The following is a 24780-nucleotide window of genomic DNA, read 5'->3' on the forward strand; positions in this document are numbered from 1 at the left end:
AAACATTTACTGACCCAGTTTTCTCATCCATAAGATCAGAAGTACCATGTTTCTTACATGATTACTGTGAAATTATGCCAAGCAAAGAATTTTTATTACTATTCCTCCATCCTATTACCCCATCACAAAACAAGGAAATCTCAAGGTAGAGACCACAGAGTTAATAAATTCTAAACCTCCTTTTGATTTTGGAATCTACATTCCAATTCCCAAATACAAATGCAAACGTTTAATCTCTTACAGCATTCATTGCTTTTATTATGCAAATGTGAGGGGACATCCAAAAATACTGGAAAAAATCATTCATATTCCTACTCCCAAAGATAATTAAAATGAAAATTTAGGAAGTTGTCCTTTGAGAATTGTCTATCCATCCATCCATCCAAACCAAACATATAAACCTGGATTAGCTAAACTAAACTAAACTGGGATTAAAATAAACCCTTAATAGCTTGAATTTTTAGTTAACATATTGTGACATTTTTCTATGCCAGTACTTTGCTACAGCATAATTGAATGCAATAATAGCTGCACATATTTCATTGTATGATTATGCCAGTATTTCTGAAACAATTTCCTGTGTTTATGTTATTGAACTCCTCAAAATATCTTCAGGCAACCTGTTAATAAAGCACTACAAACTCATTACAATAGGGAGAATACCACCTTGACAGAATCTTAGCAGTATTTCAGCATTAGGAAGTCAGGGGTGAAATATTTATAGAATTTGGTGTCTGGCCTCAAGAGGCTTAAGTCTTTCAAGAAGGGGTTGGTAAGTGGACAACGTTCGTGATACAAAAGTTTCAAGTTGGTGGATACTGTGAAATAAGTTTTGAAAACTCAACTGATGAGCAAGTTATTTGGCCAGGTGAGCAGACTATTGTCTTTAATAACTTGATCTGAAGAAATTTCCTAAAGCAAACTGTAAAGTTATTTATTGATTTATAGTACTATATTTCCTGGGCAGAGTTTTCCTAAAAACAGGAAACAAAATTTAAGTCACACCAACATAGTCCTACAGTTTTAATTAATTCATATCAAGACAGTCTCAATTGTCAATGCATTTTGTATTATCTTAATATTAATTCCCCAAATATATTTTAAATATTCATTTATCTCTTTTTTAATCACCAACACTTAAATCCAGCCTGTCACTTTTTATTACCTTGCCTTTTAAACTGATCGCTTCAAATTGCTAACATTCATTTTTCTACAAGGCAGCTAGAATGAATTTTATGATACAGAGTATCACATTCATTTTTACATCCTTTTAGTGTTTCCATACTCTTCTTCGGATAGCCTCTTTGGGACACTCCTATAGCCTCATTTTGCTCACTGTACCCTAACCACACTGAACCTCTTTTGGTTCCTTGAATTTGCCATGTTCCATTTCCAGAATGTTTTCCCTGTACTTTCTAGTAATTCTTATTTACCCTTCAGATCTCATTTTGTTCATCCTTTGCTTACCCTACTAAGACAAATATTATATATTCTCATAGCTCCCTATTTGTTTATATTATTTAATATTTTAAACAAATAATTAATGCCCATCTACCCTACTCAAAAGTAAACCCTATTAAAAGTAGGTACACCATTTATTTTTTTCTACATTGTGCCTGGCCTAATGCACAAACACAATGTATAGAATAAATGTTGCAAAATTAATGGTACAATTTACATTTAAACAGCAAGAGTTCTTTGTTTTGTTTTCTGTGTACTTTGATAACCCACCCAATTGCTTCCACCTTCAAAAACACCTTATCACTCTTAATTTGAGGACACCATTTCTTTGTTACATGAACCAAGTAGTTGTGGAACATAAGTGTTGCTCACAAATAAACTCCGAATTGAAGTGTGGTTGTTTTTTCTTTTTCAGACATAATAATGAAATAGAAAAGTATTAAAAAATGGGAGTTTAGAGAGAAACATGCATGGCCCTTTGCAATAGTATTGCTTTAGCTTCCAGAATCTCTAAAGATCTGTTTCTCATACTGAATGGTAACTTTGTGTGTGTGTGTGTGTGTGTGTGTGTGTGTGTGTGTGTGTGTGTGTGTGTATCTGTGTGTCCGTGTGTGTAGTAAGGAGTGAGAATGGTAAGCTGGTTTTTTAATTAATGTTTTTAACTTGGAACATAGATAACTTTTACTTTTTCTGGCTGGAGTTGGTCCATTCTACAGCATAGCTAACTCTCAATTACCACACTAATGAAAACTGGCATAATATAGAAAAATAATACATGTTCATAACCCAAATCACTTATTTCCATTCACTCATGAATTGTAATTTCATTAATAAGCTTTGAGTTATAGTGATACTTGATATTTGTACAGGATTTTTGATTTAAGAATTTTTACATACTTTGTTTTGGATAGGGTAGGCTAACCTACAGAAACAAACAGGAGCCTCAAAATTCAGTTCCTTTAAGAACAAGAAGCTTATTTCTTTGGTCTACATCAAGGGTTCCAGTTTATTGTCAGCTCTGCTTTTAATGAAGTCTTTCAGGCAAGGACTCCCCGGTATTTACAAGACTGCATTAGGAACTGCCAGTCCAGTTGTTCAGGATATGTGAAGTACACTAAAGAACATGCATGGGGCAGGGATTGTAGGGGAAACCTGGAGTGGTATACATCACTTCTGCTCACTTCCTTTGCCAAGAACTTAATCTGGAGGCAGGGGTGTCTGGTAGATGTATTCAACCTATGTGCTCAGCTCCAAGCTATTTCTGTAGAAAAAGGATAGAGCAGATTTTGGTGAGTAGGTTTAGCCACATGCATTATCTCATTAGGCAAATGGATTTTTCTAAAACCTCTTCTCATTCTGCTTTTTGAAGGAATGAATGAGCACATCTATAACCAATTTCTGGGAGGCAAATAAACAGAGAGAAAATAAGGCATATCAGAATCCTTGATGATTTAGAAAATGAAATAGTAAAATCTGAATAATAACTTGTATTAAGTTTTGAAAATAAAGAATGATGGGGAAGGGAGCAGTCCTCCTCTAAAGCTACATGAATTAAGAAAACTGGCACAGGAATAGACAGATTAATAGAACATAATAGAGAGTAATTATGCAATCCCATGTATAAATGGATATATGATATTTTTACAAAAAAGTCTTTTAAATAAGTGGGAAAAATAAACTCTTCAGTTAAAGCATTGGCAAACCTGCTTTGTATCATTTCATAACAGTACATTTTAAATAGGTTAAAATATTAATCATAAAAGAATAAAAATATTAGAAGAAAATATAGGTAAAATATATTTACAACCTTAGGAATAGAAAAGGTTTCTTAAAATATAAGAAACAGACCAAAACAGAACATGCAAGCCTTTTAAAAACATGTAAACTATATTGGTCTCTATTTCAAGATGACTAGAGAAGTGATTGAAATACTCTAGCAAAGGAACGGTGTGGTCAGATTGTTTTCAAAAGATCCTTCTCTCTGGTATGTGGAAGGGATGGAAGAGAGCACCAGAGTTAATGAAGTTAGGAGGCTGTTTCGGCCAGCCTGGTTGAGAGATGATGAGTTTAGAATGCCAGTGATGAAGAATGGAGAGAAGTGGATAGATAATTTGAGAAATGTTTAGGAGTCATGGTATGGGGTGGGGACAAGAGAGATGAATCTGTGAAATTATGCAGAACTGAGACCAGAACATGCCTGGTAGGGCATACAGATTTTGGACCTTTTTTCTAAAAATATATGATGAGCTAATAATGGTATCTATGCCAGGGCAGTGTGAATTCACTATAGAAGGGTGACTTAATGCCTTAACCCAGTAAGGAAAAGTGGTGACCTAAAGGAAGGCATTTGTAGTGGAAATGGGATGTGGTGTATGCACTTGTGGTTAACTGTGAGAATGAGGGACAGGGACTGTAATAGGTGACCCTCACATTTCACCAAGATGTGGAGAAGGTGCAGGTCGAGAGGGAATGCAGGAGGTTAATTTTTGACAAGTTGAATCAGAGGTAGAGGCAGAATATCTGAGAGGAGAAAGGCTCAGGGAGAGACCAGAGTCAAAGATAAGATTTCAGTCATTAGCATTTTGATATCCACCTGAGTCTTGTTCCCCTCCCCAGTCTCTAAATCCTGCAAGGAAGGGGGGCCTATGCAACCCCTTGGGAGATTCTTCCTTTCTCCTTCCCTCCTCTATGGCTGGTGGTCTAGGTCTGACCGGTAAAGGGATGGAAGTCCCTGCCTGTGAGGGGGAACATAGGCTTGTAATTTCTGCGCCAGAGCCGCATGCAGATCAGGCTTGAGGCCAGGACTCCACCTGGAGGCACACACTGTTTCTTGTTTTTATTTTGCTTTTGTCCTGCTTCCTTCACTTCTTTACCCTTCTCCCTGAGAGCTCTGCCTCAGTAAATCCCTTGTCCAGACACCCTTGTCTGAGGATCTCCATCTGGAGAGCCAAATTTAAGACAGACAATAATCAAGATTATGAGAGTTATTAAGGTACTGACCCAGAAAAGGCATGTAAAATAAGAAAAACGATAGCATAAGATGGAATCCTGAGAGCAAACCTTTTACCATGAAGGTTGGAGGAAAAACAGAAGAGCCCAGGAAGGAGTCTGAAGAGAAGAGGAGACAGAAATGTTTGTAGGTGGCACTGGGGCTGTGAATGGAGAATGCGGTTCACACATGAAACCAGCAGAGAAAATTCAGGGTCAAGAGTATGAGACAACACAGACAAGTCAAATTATTTAAGGATCCATTATGTATAACAGCAAAGAGGCTTCATTGCACCCTGATGAAAACTGGGCATTTTTAATATTTTGAAAGACAAAGACTAGTGATAACATATATTCATTTTTTTAAAGATAATAAAAGGTATTTTGAGCACCTATTTTGGTACAAGTCCTGTGCTAGAGCCCAGGTAGGGGACTGAATGACAGTTCCTCCCATGAAGTGGCCAATAGCCTGATTATGGTCCAGTGGGATGGATTGCAACAGTGGTCAGTGAAAGTCATTACTGGTGCCCACAGGGAGACTCATTATTTGCTAATCCATTTTCTCTACTTTATTAATGACCCCACTACCTCTTAAACACTTGTTTTGATTTCTACATCATGTTTCATGTAATTTTCTGCTACAGTCCTTTTAGCAGAGTGTTAGGTATGCAAGCATGTTCGTGAAGAATAATGTGCTAATAATATTTGGAAGTAATAGTAAGAGAGGTGCTTTTTCATTATGTGGTATCACTTATTTCCTTGTTCAATTACATATAGGAAAAAAATTTACTTCTTTCAGCATCTGATGAAACAAAGAAAATCTTTTCTGTTGTTAGCTTTTGCTGTATAAATAGTCCATTCCTTTATCTGCAAATTCACCTTGCATGAATGGGTAGTGTGGTGATTCATTACCTGCTCATTAGTAGACTGTATTTATCTCTGGCTCCACAAGGTTAAGTTATCGTAACTTGGGCAAGCAAACTGGAAAAAACAAGAGCAAGTTTCTTTGCCTTGTCAGTGTATCTGCAGTAAAGAGTGACTATAATACAGACCCTGCAAAAATTTTCACAGAAATCTACTTATTACTGATTTATTCTGCATTTTGGGGAGCTATGGAGATAGCATTTTTCTCTTCATTGTTTCTTGTAACTTTGTAGCAAGGAAAGTCAATGATTGTCAATATCTGCTTTGTTTACTTAAGTATTAGAAACAATCCCTTTGTGGGACTACTGAAGTCTTGTAATTTTTAATTCGAAGTGGCCAATGGAGAAAGAAGCTACTTTCCATCTTCAATTCTCATGTTGTATTTGTATGTAGTGATCATTTCCACTCTGTCTCAATCTCTTTGCTACTACTTGTCAGTTGATGATAATCACCAAAAAGAAAAAAAAGGATAGGGTACATTTAGAGCAAGATCTACCTGGTCTTGGCACTAACATGACTTCATTTGCTCAATCTAGGTAGTGATAGGGCTCTGCTTACTACATTTCATGTCCCTCCGCACCTCCCCACCCCTCATCCTTCCTCCTTTTTTTGCTTTTACAGCCTTCCGGGGTTAAAAGGTACATTTTAAAAGAGGATAAAATTATGCATGCTTTGCTTCCATTTTAGAAAAGTAGACAAGAGCTGGAAGCAATACACTGGCAAATCTTGATTTTTGTGTGATTAATATCAATTGAGAAGCCAAATACGCTGTTTATACATTTCTTTTCCATTTTGTACCTCTAAAACTCATTTTAAAGCCACATTTTTCATTTCCTTACATTGACTTGTATCTTCACAATGTGATCTAAGCATTTGAAACTTTTGTCATCTATCTTTTATTACAACATAAAATTTAATAAGGCCAATATGTCTAAAAAAACAGAAATTCCTCCTTCCTTTATGGACTTCAGTGGCAAGAAAATTAGCACTAGATCCTTTCCCCTTGGTGTCAGTTATTAGTGTATTTTAAAAATCCATTTCTCTGCATAAGCACTTTTAATCATGGGATAATACTGTGACCATTTGATTGAAAATGTTCACCCTTAAATTAAGAAATTTTATTGGTATATATCGTGATTAGATTATCTTAAAAAACCCAATAATTTGCCCATTCAAAAAAATTCATTGAGAGCTATTATGTATGTGACAGGCACATATTCTAGTTGCTAGAAAGAGCAGCGAACAAAACAGATAATAAGACATACACTTGGGGAATTTATATTATAGTTGGGAAGTATAAACAATTAACAAGGAAAAAAAAAAGTTATGGAATACTAAATGGTAATAGGTATTCAGGTGTTGGGGGCGATAGAGTAGGGAATGGGAATAGAAACCATGTCTGAAAGAAGTGCCAGGGATGGCTACACAGATAGAGTGATATTTGAGAAAATATTGGAAGTAGGTGAAGAAATGAAGATAGGACAATAACAAAGAGATGAACATTCTGGTAAGGCGGAACTAGCAAATGAACAGTCCCTAGTCAGGAACATGCCAGTCATATTCCAGGAAGAGTAGAGGACAGTGTGACTGGAGTAGAATGAGGCAGGGCACAAATTAAGTTAAAAAAGCTAATGGAGTAGGAGTGGAATGCACATCCCCTAGAATAATAAAAGCCACTTTCAGAATTTTGGTTTTTAGTCTAATTTAGATAGGAAGTTTATAGAAGGTTTTGAGCAAAGGCATGATTTATTTTGACTGAGATTTTATAGGGGTCATTCTGGCTGTTGTGATGAGAATAGAATGAAGGTGGACAAAGGCAGAAGCAGGAGACCAGGAAGGAGACAAGACATAATATTCCAAATGGAATTTCTGCATAACTTTAGAAGGATTATTGTCTTAAGGATGTACGAACTTCAGAAATAACTATCAATATTTTTTTCAGTAAAAGGAATATATTAGTCCAAGACACAGATTAGGGAATAGTGAAAATATAGATTTAGGAGTGTTTGCTTAATAAGTACACATTGTCTAATATACATCAATATTAAAATTCAGTTACATTTCCATTATTGTATCACCATTATCATAACCATTTACAATTACTGGTAGTTTAAATAACTGAGATAAATACTGTAATTATGTAGTCTCATTACTTGACTATTTAAAAAACAATTTTCTTTCCCATAGTTGTAAAATTTTATATTAGCTTTATTTATGGTTTTAATTTTACTTTTTCTGTTTCACTTTTAGATTCAGAGAATATTAGGTTATTGCATTAGAACTTGGGGGCCATATTGCTAAACATGTAAGATATATATAAAGATCTTTAACCCAGACCAAACTGAGGTTTTTTGGCAATTTTATGGTTCAGTTATTAATATTTAGACACCTTCATTCCTTTATATAGTTTTTAAATATTTTATGTATTACATTTCACACAATTTATGTGCTCTTTATGGATGGGAGTAAAAATATGTACAAAGTTTAATTTTGTTACAATAATCGTTAAAAATTTGAGTATTTTTGATAACTTTGGTAAAAGCTCAGTTTTCGACAAGAATAGTATTCCCTGGATCAGGAAATAAGGGAATAAGGGTTATGTGTGGCTGTGGACAAGGTAATTTAGTAATTGTCTCTGGGAGCAAGCAGCAACTCCTTTAAATCTTAAGATTCTTCATATCTCCAAGTTATCTTTTGTCATCCAGCGTTGAGAAATCCTGTGTCCATAACGTAATGCTAACGTTGAACAAATAGCATTAGAATTGCAAGGTGTTTAGGGTCCTGTGCTGTAAAGCTAAAGGCAGATATTTTAGCAAGGATTGTTTATAACGCTTTTGCTTTTGGTCTGCTTCTACATTTGCAATAGCGTAGTTTATTAAAGACGAGTACTGGAAGGAAGGCTAGGGGTTGTTTTAGTAATCAGCAATTTGTTTTAAATGTAATGAATAACTTTTCTTGTATTTACTGTAAAGAATGACAGCTATGGTAACGAGTCGGACGTATTCTTGACCCGTTAAGTGGCTTTTCAGATAGCCATTTTCGGAGTACACTCACGTGCCACTACCTGGACAGACCTCTTGACCACACAGCAAAGCAAAGGCGACCTCTTTTCCGTTTTCCCTTTGCAAAGCGAAACAGGCTAGACGTGTTCACGTGATGGGGTGACGTCAGGCTCCTACCAGGCCGCATGACCGACACCCAACCTTCCCGCTACCCCTCCCCCGCCTGCCCGAGCAGAAAATCTCGCGAGAAATCGTCTTACTCTCAGAATTTAAGAGGTTACGGCGGAGTTACTCTGAAGGAAAGGTGTGTCTCGGTGGCAGAGTATTTTGCTCTCTTCTGTGAACGTTCATGGCCGAGGCAGAGGCCGTTGGGGATTGCCGGGTCTGAGCAACCCAACCTAGAAATCAGCGGGGGAGGCGGGGAGTGAGGTGGCAGTCATACCAGAAGGGAAACGTGGCGCACGGTGGGCGTCGCCCCTCGCTCCTTGGGCTGCGGACGAGGCAGAAAACCCGCACTAGGCGCCCGGAGCCCGCGGCGCGGCTTCCGCTGGGTCGACCCGTCGCTGTGGGCTGTGGGAGGCCGGGACCCTTCTCTTGCACACATCCGGCCCGCGCTCTGCCGATGCGGAGCGGCGCCGAGGTGTGGTCGCGCTGCTCGCCCTGCCACTCCTGGCTCCGCGGCTCGGAAACCGGCGTGGAGCAGTCTCTGCCGGGCGCCAAGAGGGCCAGCGGCCTCCCGAGCAATCCGGAGTTACCCCGCATCTGCGCTCTAAATAAACCCTAGATTTAAGCAGAAACCTGACTGAGAGTTTAACTGGGTAATTTTGACGTCTCGTTTCATTCACCTAAATCCTCTCCAGTCTTCTACCCGCACGTTCCACCCACCCGGTCTCCCTAGACGGGTGTGCGCGCATCTAAGACCAGGAAGGGACAGGGTTGAAGTCGCTAGGCGGGGGTGTGGGACCGGCGAGCAGGGGGCTTAGCGTGGGAGGGGGCGCTGCCGGGCGGAGGGAGCGGCGGGAGGAGACGCCGCAGGAGGAGGCGGAGGCTGGGGACCGCCAGCGAGGCTTCGCCCGTGCCGAGCGCTCTTTCTCTTGCCGCGCAGTTTCGCAGCGGCGCGGGTTCGTGGGGTGCGCGCGCCTGCGGAGGTGCCCGCGGGAGGGAGGTCGGTCCCGGGCGCGCACGCTCGGCTGAGCCCCGGCGCGCCCCGCGCCCGCGCCTGCTGACAGCTGCAGCTGGGCTCTAGCTGTCCGCTGCCGGCTCCGCGGCCTCCGTCCCCTCGGGCTTCCTCCCCTTCGCCCCTACCCCTGCTATCCCGGTGCCGACCGTTTCGCAATTGCTCGCCTCTCGCCCCGTGCCCGGCTGTTTTTCATTGCCCGGCCCCCTCTCTGAAGCACTTTGCCCCCTAAATTTGGGAAGAAGGACTGGAAAAGGGGCGGGTGGAGCGTCCGGAGGAGAAAGAAGCGAAGCCCGGAGGAGGAGGATCGGCGGGCCGTGGGGAGGAGATCCCACGCCACCCTTTCTGGTCATCCTCCTCCTGCCCCGCCCCTGCGCACACTCCCTCGCGGGAGAGCTACTTTCGGACGAGCAAAGTGAGTGCGGCCCTGGGTGACAGCGCCGCGGCGCCAGTGCCGGGGAAGCCGCGCGTCTGTTCGCGTCTCCTCCGCCGCGCTTCCCGCCGGGGGCACAGCACCGACCGAGGATGGCTTCGACCACAACCTGCACCAGGTTCACGGACGAGTATCAGCTTTTCGAGGAGCTCGGAAAGTAAGCGCCTTTGCCGGGCACCTTTCCAGCAGAGGGCGGGTCGCGTTGCCCCCGACCCACCGGCCTGCCGCGTGGGGCGAGGGAGTTTTGGGAGACCGGACAGGAGGGAGGAGGACCCCCGAAATGGCAGCTCTGAGTTAGGTGCTGTCTTAGTAAGGGGAGGGGACGAAGGAAGAGAAAGACCCTCCACTCCGGCTGTGGTCCATTCCGGTAGTCTTTAACCCACCTTCTCTCGTTCCCCCACCCTCCTGCCCTAGAGACTTAGTGGATTTACGATCCTTGCAGTTATAGCTGTCATCCAGAGAAGTGTGCGAGTGTGTGTGTGTAGAGGAAACAAGAAACCATGTAAAATGCAACATAGATGGTATTTTCTGTACATAGAGATGCCTCCTGTTTAGCTGGCGTGTCGGCCATACGACCCACTACGGATGAGAACTCACTGCCATAGACGGTGCCATATTTATTGATGCCGAAAGTTCAACTTGCGTAGAGTCTATTTCGCATCCAGTAGTTGTTCTGTCCAGGAAAAGGGCCACCCAAAGGAACCCGGCCCCCTGCCCCACATCCACTATTATTTGCACTGGATTACTCGCTCGTCGTCCTCCTTCCTAGAATTTACGTGGGCATCTTCACATTCTCTGGCAGGGTTATTTATACAGGCAGCTGAAAAGTCCTCTGGATACCAGGAGAGAGCTTCCTAAGGGTAGCCTAGCGTTGTGTACAACGGTCTCCTGCGTCCACCTGGCAGGACAACTTGGAGATGTTAAGGAAGGGGAAGGAGACCTACTGGAGGAACTTGTGTGCATTAGGACCTAGTGGCCGCGCTGTGAATGTTGCTTTATGTAGCGTCTAACCCAAACCCAGTTCCTCTGACTAGTTTCGGCTATTACTTATGAAAGGGGTACGTTTATGTGTATGCTGTTGTTTTATACAGTTGAATTAAAGGAAATGTAAATATTTTAAATGTAATGAAAATTACATCCTTATATATTTATATGTTGTCTGTTGTTAAAACATGGAGAATATGTCGGAAGAGCAGCTTAATTTAAATCGCTCCTCACCCCTCCCCCAGCCCAATCCAGGACACAGAAAAATCTCCATACCAGGATTTTAAACCACACAAATGGACCCAAGATTTATATTTTAAGGAAAACTAATCGCCATATTTACTTTTGTGGAGCCACATTAATTTTATTTTCCTACCATGATAAACAGCAGATTTTTGCTGCTCCTCTTCAGCTCTGCTCTTTGCAGTTTTTTTCTCAGAGCATTTGGTGCTGTGTGTGAATTGTAAAATGTTTTCAAATTTCATGTGTAAACAAGAGCCATCATAATTGGCAGTTCCTTTCATTTTGTTGATTAATAATGTGTGTTCCCGGTTAAATAAAAATGTAACTTCTATTTTTCAATATTGAAGGAGGTCCGGATTTCCAAAAATTCATTTTTTCTCTAGTGCACTGATACTTGACAATGCCCTAAATTCAATAAAAATGCTCAGATTGTTGTATTTTTAATAGAATATCAGAGCTGATTATATTGATCTCATGCTAATTATTGGTTTTCAGGGGGGCTTTCTCAGTGGTGAGAAGATGTATGAAAATCCCTACTGGACAAGAATACGCTGCCAAAATTATCAACACCAAAAAGCTTTCTGCTCGGGGTGGGTATTTTCAACCACATATATATGTTAATCTTGTGTTTGTCATGTTGATTGGTGATTCTGCTGTGTGTTAATATATCATATAGCTATAATCAAATTGTAGACTTAGATATAGTATGTGCATATATATAATTATTTCCTTCCTGAATACCTCTTGGTCTGTACAGTTTAAAAATAAAGAAATATAATCATTTAATAAATTATTAAAATTCTATCTTTTATAGAATAAATAGCATAAATAACTTATATTTTAAAACAAATTAATATCAGTAAGTGCATTTTGCCTTTAGCTCTACTGTGAAATAACTTTCAGAAAATCCCTGGAATGGAAAAATGTAAGTCTCACAACTGTCATTATTCTCTACTTTTGAGAGGAAGAATAGGTCACAGCTCAGTTGAATCATATATTTCACTTGTAGTTACACTTGAACTTAATTCATGAAGGTTTATTTAACAGTAATTGCTTTGGGAGGAAAACTTTATGATTGCTATATTCTAGGAAGTTCAACTTGACTTTGATGTTTCTATGTGCAGTTCAGATCTTTACTTCTTCAGCATTAAGGCTTCTCACAGACTCATGTAATGTATTTTACACAGGCTTTATAGCCACAGAGATAATTCATACTCATAAAATAGCTGTTAACATAAGCAAAAAACTTGGAGTGGTCTCATTGCATTCTTTTTGTTGTTGTTGACCTCATGCAAAAGTAGTTGTGTTAGGCATTCCAATTATTGTGAACACGTGTCTAAGATATTTCCCTGGGAATTCATGGTTTAATGAAATTAAAATGAACAAAATGCCATGGTGTAAGCCCATTTCAGTGACCTGGTTTATTTTAAGTAATGGGAAAAGATATTCCATTAGGATTAGTATTCCTCGTCTAATATGTCTTCTAAAAAGCGCTGCTTTCTAGCATCCTGGTATCGCTGTGTTTGGTCTCGGGCATTTTTTTTTTCCCCTCTATTTGCAAATTCCCTCTTTTAAAATGTAGTTTGGGTTGAGCTTGGCTTTCAGTTTGTTACTTGAATGGGATTTTGTTGTCATGTCCTTCAACTGATTTTAACATGATTCCAGGGAAAAACTATATGCCGAAGTAACCAGTACTATAGAGTCATGGCAGGAGAACAAAAAAGAAACATGTTATGCTTAGTTATGGCCACCTTCTCCTCTTCTCTACTCTTTAGGCAGGTTTCTAACAGAGAAAAGAAAATTGCTGAACTGTAAGTGACATTTTAGTTTAAAAAAAAAATGAAGGCATGTAGGCACAATTCTGTCAGTGCTTACATGATTTCTTCCTGGGTGCTAGGTACATTTTGGGAAGAGTGAGGGTATCTGTTCTTTTGGTGGTATTAACAACACCTGTCCAAAAACTTTCAGTGACTTCAAATTTTCTCTCAAAATGAATCCGTTTTTCTGCTTCACTTTCACTTATTTCCTTAGAGTCATACCTCTTCATCTGCCCCAATTCATACTCCCTACATCAGAATGGCAAGTGTACTTGTGTCTGCTCACAATCTATTTTACTTTCTTCTGCCTCCAATCTATGGAAGTTAAGTCTTGTCTAGCCTGATGGGATTCCTTCTGGCTGCCAGTGTTCCTCATGTGCTCACACTCCACTTTAAAGAGCAATTTACACCCAAAGCTGCCTTGCCCCTTCTGGATTTAATGATTCTAATTACTCCAGTCACATGTAGGGAAAGTAGTTAGCGTGGGAATTAGAAGACATGATTCTTGTTCTCCTGAAATTTTCTTTCCTTGTGACTTTGGGCAAGTTTCTTAATCTGCTGAAGAGTGAGGTGTTAAAAGAAGCTGGTGCTGGAACTAGATGCCCTGGGTTTAAATTCTGATTACCCTACCTATAAGCTGTGTAATCATAGCAGTTTATGTATTTTTGTGAGCCTCTGTTTTCTAATCAGTAAAATGGGGTAATAATATAACCCTTTCATAGGGTTTTTGAGGAATGAATTAATATAGGATGAAACAGCTCCTGCTACATAATGTACATTCTGCGAACATTAGCTGCCATTATCATCTCATTAGATTATTGTAAGGATCAAATGAGATCACATATCAAAGAATGTGAAATTGTAAATCCAGTGGCAGCCTTGATTTAGCCGCGAGAATCCAATCTGAATCTTGGCTCTACTATTGTGTAAATTTGGTTCGGTTACCAGTTCTTTGTTAATAAAATGGGGGAAGAATTCCCGTAGGGTATCATGGATTTTTTTGAGGATTCAGTGAATTTTGTGTGAGTCACTTTTTAAATCACAAAATTGCTGCAGCAGTTTTACTTATTACTGCTCACCTGTGAAATATTACAGTACTTTTCCTTTAAAATGTTAAATTTATTTTATATTTCAATTAAAGCTAGTTATAGAATATGCATGCCTCCAATTTCTATATTTGTTTAATACCAATATTAAGTTATAAACTTATAGGAAAAATATGCTCTAATTTTTTAATATAACATTCCACAACATTGAGGACATAGAAGAGGCTCAGTACAGAGTGACTAGGATCCAATGTGGCTATTAAATGGTTTGTTTTACAGAGTTCAATACCTATTAAATATTCCTAAGAAAAAGCAAATATTGGTTACACAGTAATCTGTAAAGTAGTGAATTAAGAGCATATGCTTTAAAATATGAATTCTTTAAAAAGTTCCTTTTCAGAATATGATCCTAAAAATCTACCTTTGCAGAACTAAGTTCAATATGTTTAAAGGAAAATACAGAATGAAATGCAAAATAACATGCTGATTTTTTCTAATATACTTTTATTTTTTCTTTTTTGCTGCATTTGACAGATTTTGTGAAGCATAATATTTTGTGCAAATTTTTGTATTATTTGAAATACCATGCTTTTATAAAGCCAAGTTTTAAGCCTATTTGTTTTAAAAACCAGGCAGGTCCTCCAACTCAGATGATGTTCTTTAAATCTAACATTAGGACTAAAATAGACCATTGTCAGTGCATCTGAGGCCATGAGGGAATTGCCAAAAATTTGGCTACATTCTTGCACAAACTTGTATATTCAACTATACTGTCACCCTTGCATTTTTCTGTGTCTAGATTTTAATGGATTTCCAGCAGACAGTTTCAGTTGCATTTCCTCTCAGCTGTTAGTCACAGACACCGTATTTGGGAGACTCAGAGTCTGTTGAAAAATATCTTTCCTTTTGCTTTAACATGTGCATTCTCAGAGCATTCATTATACGATACTGTTTAGATAAGTATATACGTATATGATTTGGCTTGTTTTTAAAATAGTGTATAAACATTTCAAACATCTGATTTTTATAGGTAATTTCTGTCTTAAAGTTTTTTATAGATAGAAGTCAAGCTTAGTAAGTGGTGGATAGTGACAATAGAATTTTTATCTCATATTTTTACCATGAGGATTAGATTTTATATCATTTTGATGCCAAACAGGTTAGTAATTAACAAATGCTAATTTACTCTGCTGTTTTGATATTTTGTCTATTTTGACCTGTTTATAACTATAAGGTATTGTCAGGATATGTAAAGTCCATGAAGGGCTGTGACTACAGTTCCGAATCCAGTGTACTGATGGTTTTGATGGCAGGTATCTTCAGAAATAGTACGTGTGATGTATTTTGCATTTCAAAGCCTCTCCCTGGTAACAGATTGTATTATGGTAGTAGTGACTTCTCCCTGTGTATTTTCTGTTTGAAATTGTTACACAATCTGATATGCCACAAGTCACTGTTTTTGTAAAATATAACAAATTACAGTAACAGCGTGAAATAATATATGCTATTACAAGTATATTTTATCTCTGATTCATTGCTAAAGAAAGTGTTTGATTTTTTTATTTCTGTAAAACTTGAGGTATAATGCAATAAAGTCATTTTGGTATTCTTTGATTTTGCTAGTTAATTCCTAAATTATTGATATTAGAACATGAATCAGGACTTTGTAGAACTGCTTGACCATGAACACAAAATTAGGTCTCCACTATTAAGTCCCATGTTGCATGTATGTCCCTAAGTAGTCTTTTATATTATAATGGGATGTCAATAACTAACTTTTGCTACTTTTTGTCTTCTTTTTGGCATCTGAGTAGTGAAGAAATTACTGTAATTTCTTAGCTTCATGGTTACTTGAGTTGGAAATAGAACTGAGAGAATATAGATGAATCAAATTGTTCTGATCATACATTATTGATTTGGCAGTTGGAACTAATTAGGCAAATTACTATTTTAAAAGTTTGTTGGCTCAAACAATTTTTTAAGAAAAATTATTAAATCATTTTTATTTTTGTACATGTTCTCTACAACTTTTCAATCACTGGGCCCCCACGTGGCACTTACCATCCTTATAATTTAGTGTCATTTAGTAGTGTTTAGCTATGTTTACATTCTCACATGGGCTTTGATATCAGACATTTATTTTTCTCTTTCAGTGAATGAGAATATTATTGATGTTTAAAACTAGTTAGATAAAAATAAAAAATGCATTTCTATGTTTCCAGAGATAATAAAAATTCTTTATGTATTCCAGCATCATTAAATAAGATGAACTTAATAAAGAATGTGGTTGTCAGGTACCATACTGTGATATTAATAACTAGTGTCAATCTCTACCTGACTGATCATGCAATAGGAACTGAATATCCTGAGAACCTTGAATGTTTATATAATTAGGTTAATACTTTTTATTTCCATTGAAATAATGAATCAACACAATGTAAAAATTAAAATTTAGTTGTAAATTTCTATGGTTTTTCTTAATGTTGACCATCATGAATTACTAAAAAGCACATACTAGGATTTTCTTGGGCATTTAACTTCTTCTGTTAATTAGAATTTTAATTTTTAAGTCTTTTCCTTGGGCTGATACTGAGGCAGTCCTACTCCTAGTGTCTCCAGGACTGGGTTGGTATATTTTTGTACATCTGTCCCTCTCCATTTATTAGAAATAGTGTATACAGTGTTTTTATAAATTATTGGCAATTAATTTACATAGGAGGCTGAGTTACAGCTTTTAATTTTAGTATAATTTAGGAAACTGTACTGGGATACATTAAATGGTATCTTTGCAATACTTTTACTCTAAAATATAATACCTTTACAACAACGTGTATTTCATACTACTTTATAGATTACTAAGCATTCAAATTTGTGACCTCATTTTATGTTTTTATTTAATAAATATTGAATGATTACAATGGGCAGAGTATTAGGAAAAATAAAGCTATGCAAATAGACAAACAGAAGACATCATAGAAGACATACAGGGTGCTATAAGTCGAATAAAGTGCTGTGAATTTTTAAAGAAGGGAAAGATTATTTCTGTTTGGGGAGATAGAAGGCTTTTATATACTATGGATTTAAACTTTCAAAACATAGTGCAGTGGGGTTCAAGTACCAAAGACTACAAAAACAATTTGGAGAGACTGTTCAAATAGTTTAATATCTGATTGTAATGAAAATGTTATTTTATTCATATGGTAAATTTGTTACAACTATCAGCATAAAGTTATTTTTAGAATAAACATTTAAATGTAGTAGAAAATATTTTAGATGACAAAAGTCCTATGATTCCAATTAAGGTAGATATAACAGTACTTCTTAAGGTGAATTTATAGACTTTCAACTGCCATAACCTCACTTTTACTCTAGGTTGAGGAAACTGGTAGATTTGGAGGAGAGAGAGGAAAGCTTTGTTGTTGGGCTTTGATTTTTAAATGTCTTAACTATCATTGTAATTATACACAGCCACAGAACAACAACATCATTAATTTTTTTAGTTAGGTGAACCCCTTTTCTGGTACTACAGTCTCCTTTTAACTTCTTAGAACTTTGCTTATTATTACCAAAATCAATAATAATAATAACAGCCATTATTTAACAAGGACCTTCTGAAGGATGGGTGTATATTTACAAAACACTTTGTTTTATTTAATTCACACTGCAGCCTCACAGGTCGAAAATATTATCTCCAGTTTAAATAGAGAAAACTGAGGCTCTGAGTTACTAAGAGCCTCAATATTAGTAAGCGGTATAATTAGAATTTCAAGCCAGTTTTTTCTAGCTCTAAAGGCTAGCTCTTTCCACTATCACATCCCTTTAATCATTGTTAGAACTTACCTTAAGCTTTCTGTACTTATCTGTATGTGCTTGACTGATCTCCCCACTAAACTTAGGGTCCTCATTTAAAAAGACTATGTCTTACACATGTCTGTGTTTGCAGTGTAGTGTATAGAATTGTGTATTTCTTTGGGAAAATATGTTTACAGTTTCAATTGTTGAGAGAAGAGTGTTTTAATTGCTTCAGTAACAAAATCAAATAGAAGTTGATATCCCCTTTGTGCTGTTTTTCTGGAAGGAAAACAATGTAGTGAAAAACTTAAAATGGTAAGAAAATAATTACAAAAGAATGAAATGTTCTGGCAAGCTCCATAATTTAGCAAAATGTGGCAACTAAAAGAAAAAATAAAACTATCAGGGTTAAAACTTGAGCTTTATATTTGTTAGAAAAATAGTTCTTAGGCACAAAAATTAGCATGAAGATATACAGATCATAGTGTCATGTATATTTGTGTACAGTTAATTGTTCTACCTAAGATTCTCTACTTTTTTAGTTCACATAGGGATTAAACATTTTTTATTACATAAATTTGATATATGGAAAAAAATCACATATTTAATTATAAAACAGTAATCAAACATCCAATAGACCTCTACTCACCCAGAATACTACCTAATACTTTTGAAGTTATTGGACTCCTTGCTGATTCCCATCCCTTGACTTCCACCCAGAGTGAATCACAACCCCTAACTTTTTTAGGAGAGAAAATTTTTTATTTTCCCATACTCTGGGGCTTTTTAATCCTAGTTGGTCTCAGTTGACCAGTCATTTACCAATGAAAATTTACCCTCATGATCTAGGTAAATTGTATTTCATTTTATCTGTGTTGTATTTGTATAAATTCATTGGATAGCATTAGTTCTCATTTATTAGAATAATTCTACTCTGTCCTTTAAGGGTATGGAAGGCTTAAATTTGAAATTTTTTTAGTAATGGGAAATTGTTTTCCTCATGACTTTTTGAAGAAATTTCATTAATAAGGATGTATATACATTGAAATAAAGCAAGAGTAAGTTATATAAAACTATCTTATGAAAGATAAATAGTGAAAATCAGATTTTTATTCTGTCACAGAGAAGTGACAGAATGAATACATGCCACATTCTGACATTAGTGTTTAAATTTTGATGTTTTGGTGAGGAAATACTCTAGTGATTTTTGGAGACTTAAGTTCTGGATAACTTGAATTTCTACTGAAGTGTATTCATTAGTAATCCAGGTCTAAACTCTGCATGTCCCCAGTGTACTCAGCAAATTTTCCCCTCTGTCAATGGTGCCATATTTTCCCCAGTGTTTCAACCATGCTTAACCCATCTCAATTTAACCTTTTTTAAAACTATTCTCACTTGAGCTTCCTTTTCTTCTTGCTTCAACTTTTAAATAGCTTGCTAAACAGGTTTTCCAGCTGACAACTGACACATTTTTTTATTCATTTATTCAGTTCATCTTTAGACCTTTTACTACCCACTGTGCTGGGCATCTTGATAAATTGTAGGGATACAGAGGTGAAAGAGATTCTGCCTTCAAGTTTTTCATGGTCTATTAATGTGGTCGACAGCCTGGCCAGTACAGTATAGTTTTTGAGGGCTGTAACAGGCCTTCATGTCGATGTGGGCTAGAGAGGATTGGTGTCACAGATTTTCTGAAGAGATCTATGTGTGTGATTTTGTTTTGAAGGACAAATTAAGTAAGCCTAGTAGAGAATGGAGAAATGGTTGTCCAGGAACAGTAAGCAGCATGTTCTAAGGAGGGAAAAAGTTCCAGCTCATCCCTCTAAGGGGAATGAATACACCTAATGCTGTTGAAATCCTTTCTCCTTTAAGACACTGTTCAGGTGCTGCATCCTCCAGGAAGCTGTCTCTTCTCCACCCTTGCTTCCCTTCTGTAGCCAGAAGTATTTTTTTTTCTCATCCTTTGAGTAGCTTTTTCATGTTTCTTAAGGGGCTTATCACATTTCTCCCCTTATATTGCTGTTACATATGTCAATACTTTAAAGCATCTTGTGGACATTCTTAAACTTCGAATCTGTGCCCGACGCAGTAATTACAATAGAGCAGATACTTGTAAATGTTTGTTGAATGAGTGGACAGGTGAATGAGTGAGCAAATAAGATTTTGTCTCCTGAAACTGACACATGCTTAACAAAGATCCATGACAAATAAAATAAATGAAAAGTGAGCATGGAAAACACCAACTTTATGAATTAATTTCTGATTCACAAATTATTTCATTAGTTCCCGGATGAGAAATTATGCTTTCTTGGAATGACTTGTGTATAACTCAGTAAATTTTTGAGCAAATTTCTTACTTCTCTTACATGCAAATTTCTTACTGTTTTGTTCTTATTTTGTTTTACCATGAAGTGTAAAGTGGCTCAGTAATAAGGGATCACATTTTTATGGTCTGTGTCCATCAGTACTGCTTCAGTAATGCTAGACTCATGTGATCATTAAATTATTTTTCAACGTTTGGGTTTTTTAATTTGTATACATTCTCCAGAGGTGCTTTTTCACTTATTTTTTTTAACGAAGTTCATTTTTAAAAGCATTTTGGTTATACTTTTTAGAGTTTTAGGTATACAAATAATGGCTGATACTTGCTTATAGAGATTATTTGATTCTTCAGTAAAGGCAATTGGAGGTCAACTGTTATAACAGTTTTGTCTGTCAATTCAAAACTTGGTCAAACGGTCTGAAGGTGGACCTGTTTCAGTATTGGAAGGCCCTTGAAACAGAATGTGTGTTTTAAAGCACTTATTTGTGTTCTCTCCTCAAGAGGAACTTTTATTGTGTGATATTTTATAGGAAATCAGGTATTTTACAATTCTAAAACTTTATAGTGTGTGTGTACATATATACATATGTATATATATAGAATATGCTATATTTTCATAAAAGCATTCCAATCACATTTTTAGATGGTAGCAGAAAGACTTTAATCATGGTGGCAAAAGTGATTTGTGAATCTAGTTCAGCTGAATATTTTGGCCTTTTGTAGAAACTATCCATGATGAATCTTTTATTATTTTAATAAAGTAAATTGTATATGCTTTATATTAAGGATTCTATACATTAGGTACAGAGAATATTGTACACTTTGGACATGCCTCTGAAATAACTTAATTAACAAGATTACCAACTTGTATAAATACATTAAAAATTGTATCATAAAAATATATATTCTAATTACAGAATTTGGGGAAATACAGAAAAAAGAAAGAAGACAACATATTCATAGTTCAATTCCCCTAATCATTGTTAACAATTTGTTTTGTTTTTAATTTGGCAGGACACAGGACTAAAATATGCAATTTTGTATCTGGCTTTTTTGCTTAAAATTAAAAATTTCCCTATGTTTCTATAAATTCTTTGGATTCATAGTAACTTAATTATACTTCATTGAGAAAAACACCAGTTTATTTTAGTATTGCTAGTTTTTAAAAAAATTTTGCCTTTTGCTATGATGATTGATATAATAGTTACCATTTGTTTTGTAAAACTTTTCCATATTTCTGATTTTTTAAAGGAAATATTTGTTAAGGACAATTAATGGGTTAGAGGATTGAATAGGATCAAAAGTCTTGATAAATTGCCAGATTGCACTGAGCAAGTTTCAGACATTTCTACCAATGACATTTAAGTATGCTAGCTGAATCAATTCTGGGGAGCATGATTCTAAATTTCAGTTTACTTACCTTGTTTGAGACCCTCTGCTAGGTGCAAGATAAACAAAGGTTACAAAGATAAGGTCCTTTATCTCAAGGTGAAATAGATGTGGAGGCAAGTAGATTACCATACAGGTTGATAAATATCACAATGGAAGTGTGTACTCATTCTGAGACACGAGGAGGTAACTGTTGGGTTGCTGAAAGTTAAGGGAAGACTTCTTAAAGGAGTTGGCATCTGAACTGGGTTTTGAAATTAACCATTTTTGAATTTAAAGATGGGTAGAAAAGATAAAAATTAATAGGGTATTATTTAAAAAATATAGTGAGAAGAAAGGAAATCAGAAGTACCAAAAAAGAGTGAACTTGAAAATAGGTAAGTATCTTTTAACTGGGAGTGATTGACTTACCATGCAGTTTCAAGAAAGCATACAAAAACTGATGAAAGTTTTTTTTGAGGTGGAAAGTTTTCCTTCCAGTAAATCATTAAATGCAGCAATATGTACTGGAGGGTATTAAATAAGGGGATTATGGGATTTTATAGCCCTGAGTCATTAGGGATCATCAGCTGATAAGAGAGAAATAACAACTTCTTATCAACCTCATACTTTCTTTAGCTTTGGGACAATACAAAAAAAAAAAATTAAGTGACTAAGTATAAGGTAAAGGACAGGAGGGTAATTAAAAGATTTTTTTTGAGTCAACCAATATTGTAAAAGTGCCTTACGGAAATCCATTTGTGTTTATAAAAAAAAGCTGGGTACAGTAGTCTCTCCAATCTGTAGGGAATATGTTACAAGATCCCCAGGGCATGCCTGAAACTATGGATAGTACCAAAATCTTTGTATACATATGCTCCCTGACTTATGATGCTTCAACTTAAGATTTTATGATGGTGTGAAAGCGATAGGCATTCGGTGGAAACTGTCTTCAGACTTTGACTTTGACCTTTTCCTGGACTAACAATATGCAGTGTGATCCTCTCTCATGATGCTGGGCAGCGCCTGAGCCACAGCCACAGAATGACAAGGCTAAATGGGTATGCTCAGCTATTCTGTACCTTTTCACTTTCACATACAGTATTCAATAAATTGTAGGAGATATTCAATACTTTATTATAATACAGGCTTTGTTTTAATGATTTTGCCCAACTGTAAGTTAATGTAAGTGTTCTAGTATGTTTAAGGTAGGCATGGCAAAGCTGTGATATTTGGTAGGTTAGCTGTGTTCAACACAGTTATGATGTACAATATTTTCAGTTTATGTTGGGTTTATCAGAATGTAACCCTATTGTAAGTTGAGGAAATCTATGCTTTTTTTTCTATATATACATACCTGTCAAAGTTTCATTTATAAATTGGGTGCAATTTATAAGACAACAACAACAATAATAAAATAGCACAATTATACCAAATACTCTAATAAAAACTATGTGAAGTGGTCTCTGTCTGTCAGACAACCTTCTTGTTCTGTACTCACAGTTCTTGTGATGATATGTAAGATGATAAAATGCCTACATGATGAGATGAAATGAGGTGAATGATGTGGGCACTGTGATGTAGCTTTAGGCTACTGTTGACCTTCTGACCAAACATCAGAAGGAGGATCATCTGTTTTCAGACTATGGTTGGCTGTGGGTAACTGAAATACAGCTACAGAGCTACTGTAGTCTGTGTAGATGTAATCGTGGATTAATGAATGTTTCAGGAAAAGTAGGTTTCTATTCAAATCCAAAAGTAAGATGTCTAAAAATGGTGTTGACGTTATTTACTGCCTGAATTCCCAGTGTCTAGATAGTACCTGCCACCCTTCACAGATAACTTACTGAATAAGTCGATGAATAAATGACTCCTAAACTACATCACTTTATCATTAATGAATACACATTTAGGGGCCTTGAACTTTTAGCAGTAGGATTTGTATACATTATGCCTAACTTTTGCTTTTCAAAAAAATTTTAAAGAAAAGCTCAAAATTAGATTCAGATTAATTCTGTGATATGATTTATAATTTTCACAAAGTGGTATTTAGAAAATAGTCATTTATTCCTATTGCCTGGGTAATGGAAAAATTTCTTATTTACTTAGACATCTTTGGCTTAAATATTCAACCACCCTAGCTAGGCTCAGCCATGCAGTGTTTCCCATTTTTGAAAGGATTGTAGCAGCTACAAAAAAAAAAGTTGTAATAGCTCCCTAGTTTTATTCATCTTAAAGACTGTATAACATAATTTAAAGGGAAATATTTTATTCGATATATGTAATATATAGTAGCATTTTCTGGAGTAGAGGTTGGAACTTTGTAGAGCAGAACACCTTCCATTGACTTTAAAAGCAGTGACTTAAGGTTGGTATAATCATTAGAAAGCAGGTTGTGAAAAATTCTAATTTCATATTGCAAGCAGAATTTCAGGGTCAAAGTCCACTCCTATTCCTGAGGGTAGGTGTGATTTCAGGCCATTTTTCATTGTAGTGGAATTGGAGAGAGAAAAGAAAAATGTGTCAAAGAGAACAATTTGGCTCCTGTAAATAGAACTGAGGCCTACTTTTCTGTAATATTTATGCGATTCGGAAATTATTTTTGGGGAAAAAACCTTTGGGTTGACTTCAACCCCTGCTTCCTGTGCATCTTTAGGTTCAAGAAAATGAGAAGATAGTTTAATTGTTAATCTTAACCCTGAAAGAAAAAAATATAATTTATATTGAGAGAAAACCAATTACGGGATTACCTGTAGCACTGTATCCTCCATTTAGTGCTGATAATCACAGTGTCTGTAATCTGCCAGTGACATGTAAGGAGGAGCCCCTAAGGTATGAATAGGATGGCTAAAGGATCATTTTTTTTTTCAGATACATTCTTGAAGGTGTATGTTCTAGAATAATCCAAATTGAATAAGTCCAAATTTAGAAACACCAGTGTTAGAAGTATACAGTGAGCGTGCGCACACACACACACACACACACACACACACACACACACACGCACATACATACATACATACAAGGTCAGTTTTAAAAATAGCACTTAGCCCTGAGAGGACTCCTCCACCCTGCATCTAAATGTTTTACGCAGACTTTCTATAACAAACTTTGAAGAAAAAAAAATAAGGGTGAAATAAGTCTTCTGAAAAATTCTTGTAACTCAACACTAATGCTTAGTTAGTATCTTGGTTCAAGAATCTATAGACATTCCCTAATGAA

The 24780-nt window shown here is 36.7% G+C and overlaps 1 protein-coding gene across 35 annotated transcripts in view; it reads left to right on the forward strand.

The window, feature by feature from the left end:
* The first annotated feature begins 8540 nt into the window (after positions 1-8540).
* Positions 8541-24780, forward strand: part of CAMK2D (calcium/calmodulin dependent protein kinase II delta) — a 308632-nt gene continuing 292392 nt past the window's right edge. For 17 of the 35 annotated variants that reach the window (XM_073237128.1, XM_073237121.1, XM_073237127.1 and 14 more), the window contains exons 1-2: positions 9519-10142; positions 11708-11802. In XM_073237128.1, coding sequence (XP_073093229.1) covers positions 11732-11802 — 71 coding nt within the window. In that variant the 5' untranslated portion in view covers positions 9519-10142; positions 11708-11731. Of the gene's footprint in view, positions 8680-9518; positions 10143-11707; positions 11803-24780 lie in introns of those variants that run through there. The other 18 variants (XM_037001121.2, XM_037001129.2, XM_037001126.2 and 15 more) reach the window with 8 other exon arrangements.

This window comes from Manis javanica, chromosome 5 (genome assembly GCF_040802235.1).
Source record: "Manis javanica isolate MJ-LG chromosome 5, MJ_LKY, whole genome shotgun sequence".
Classification (NCBI taxonomy): Eukaryota; Metazoa; Chordata; class Mammalia; order Pholidota; family Manidae; genus Manis; species Manis javanica.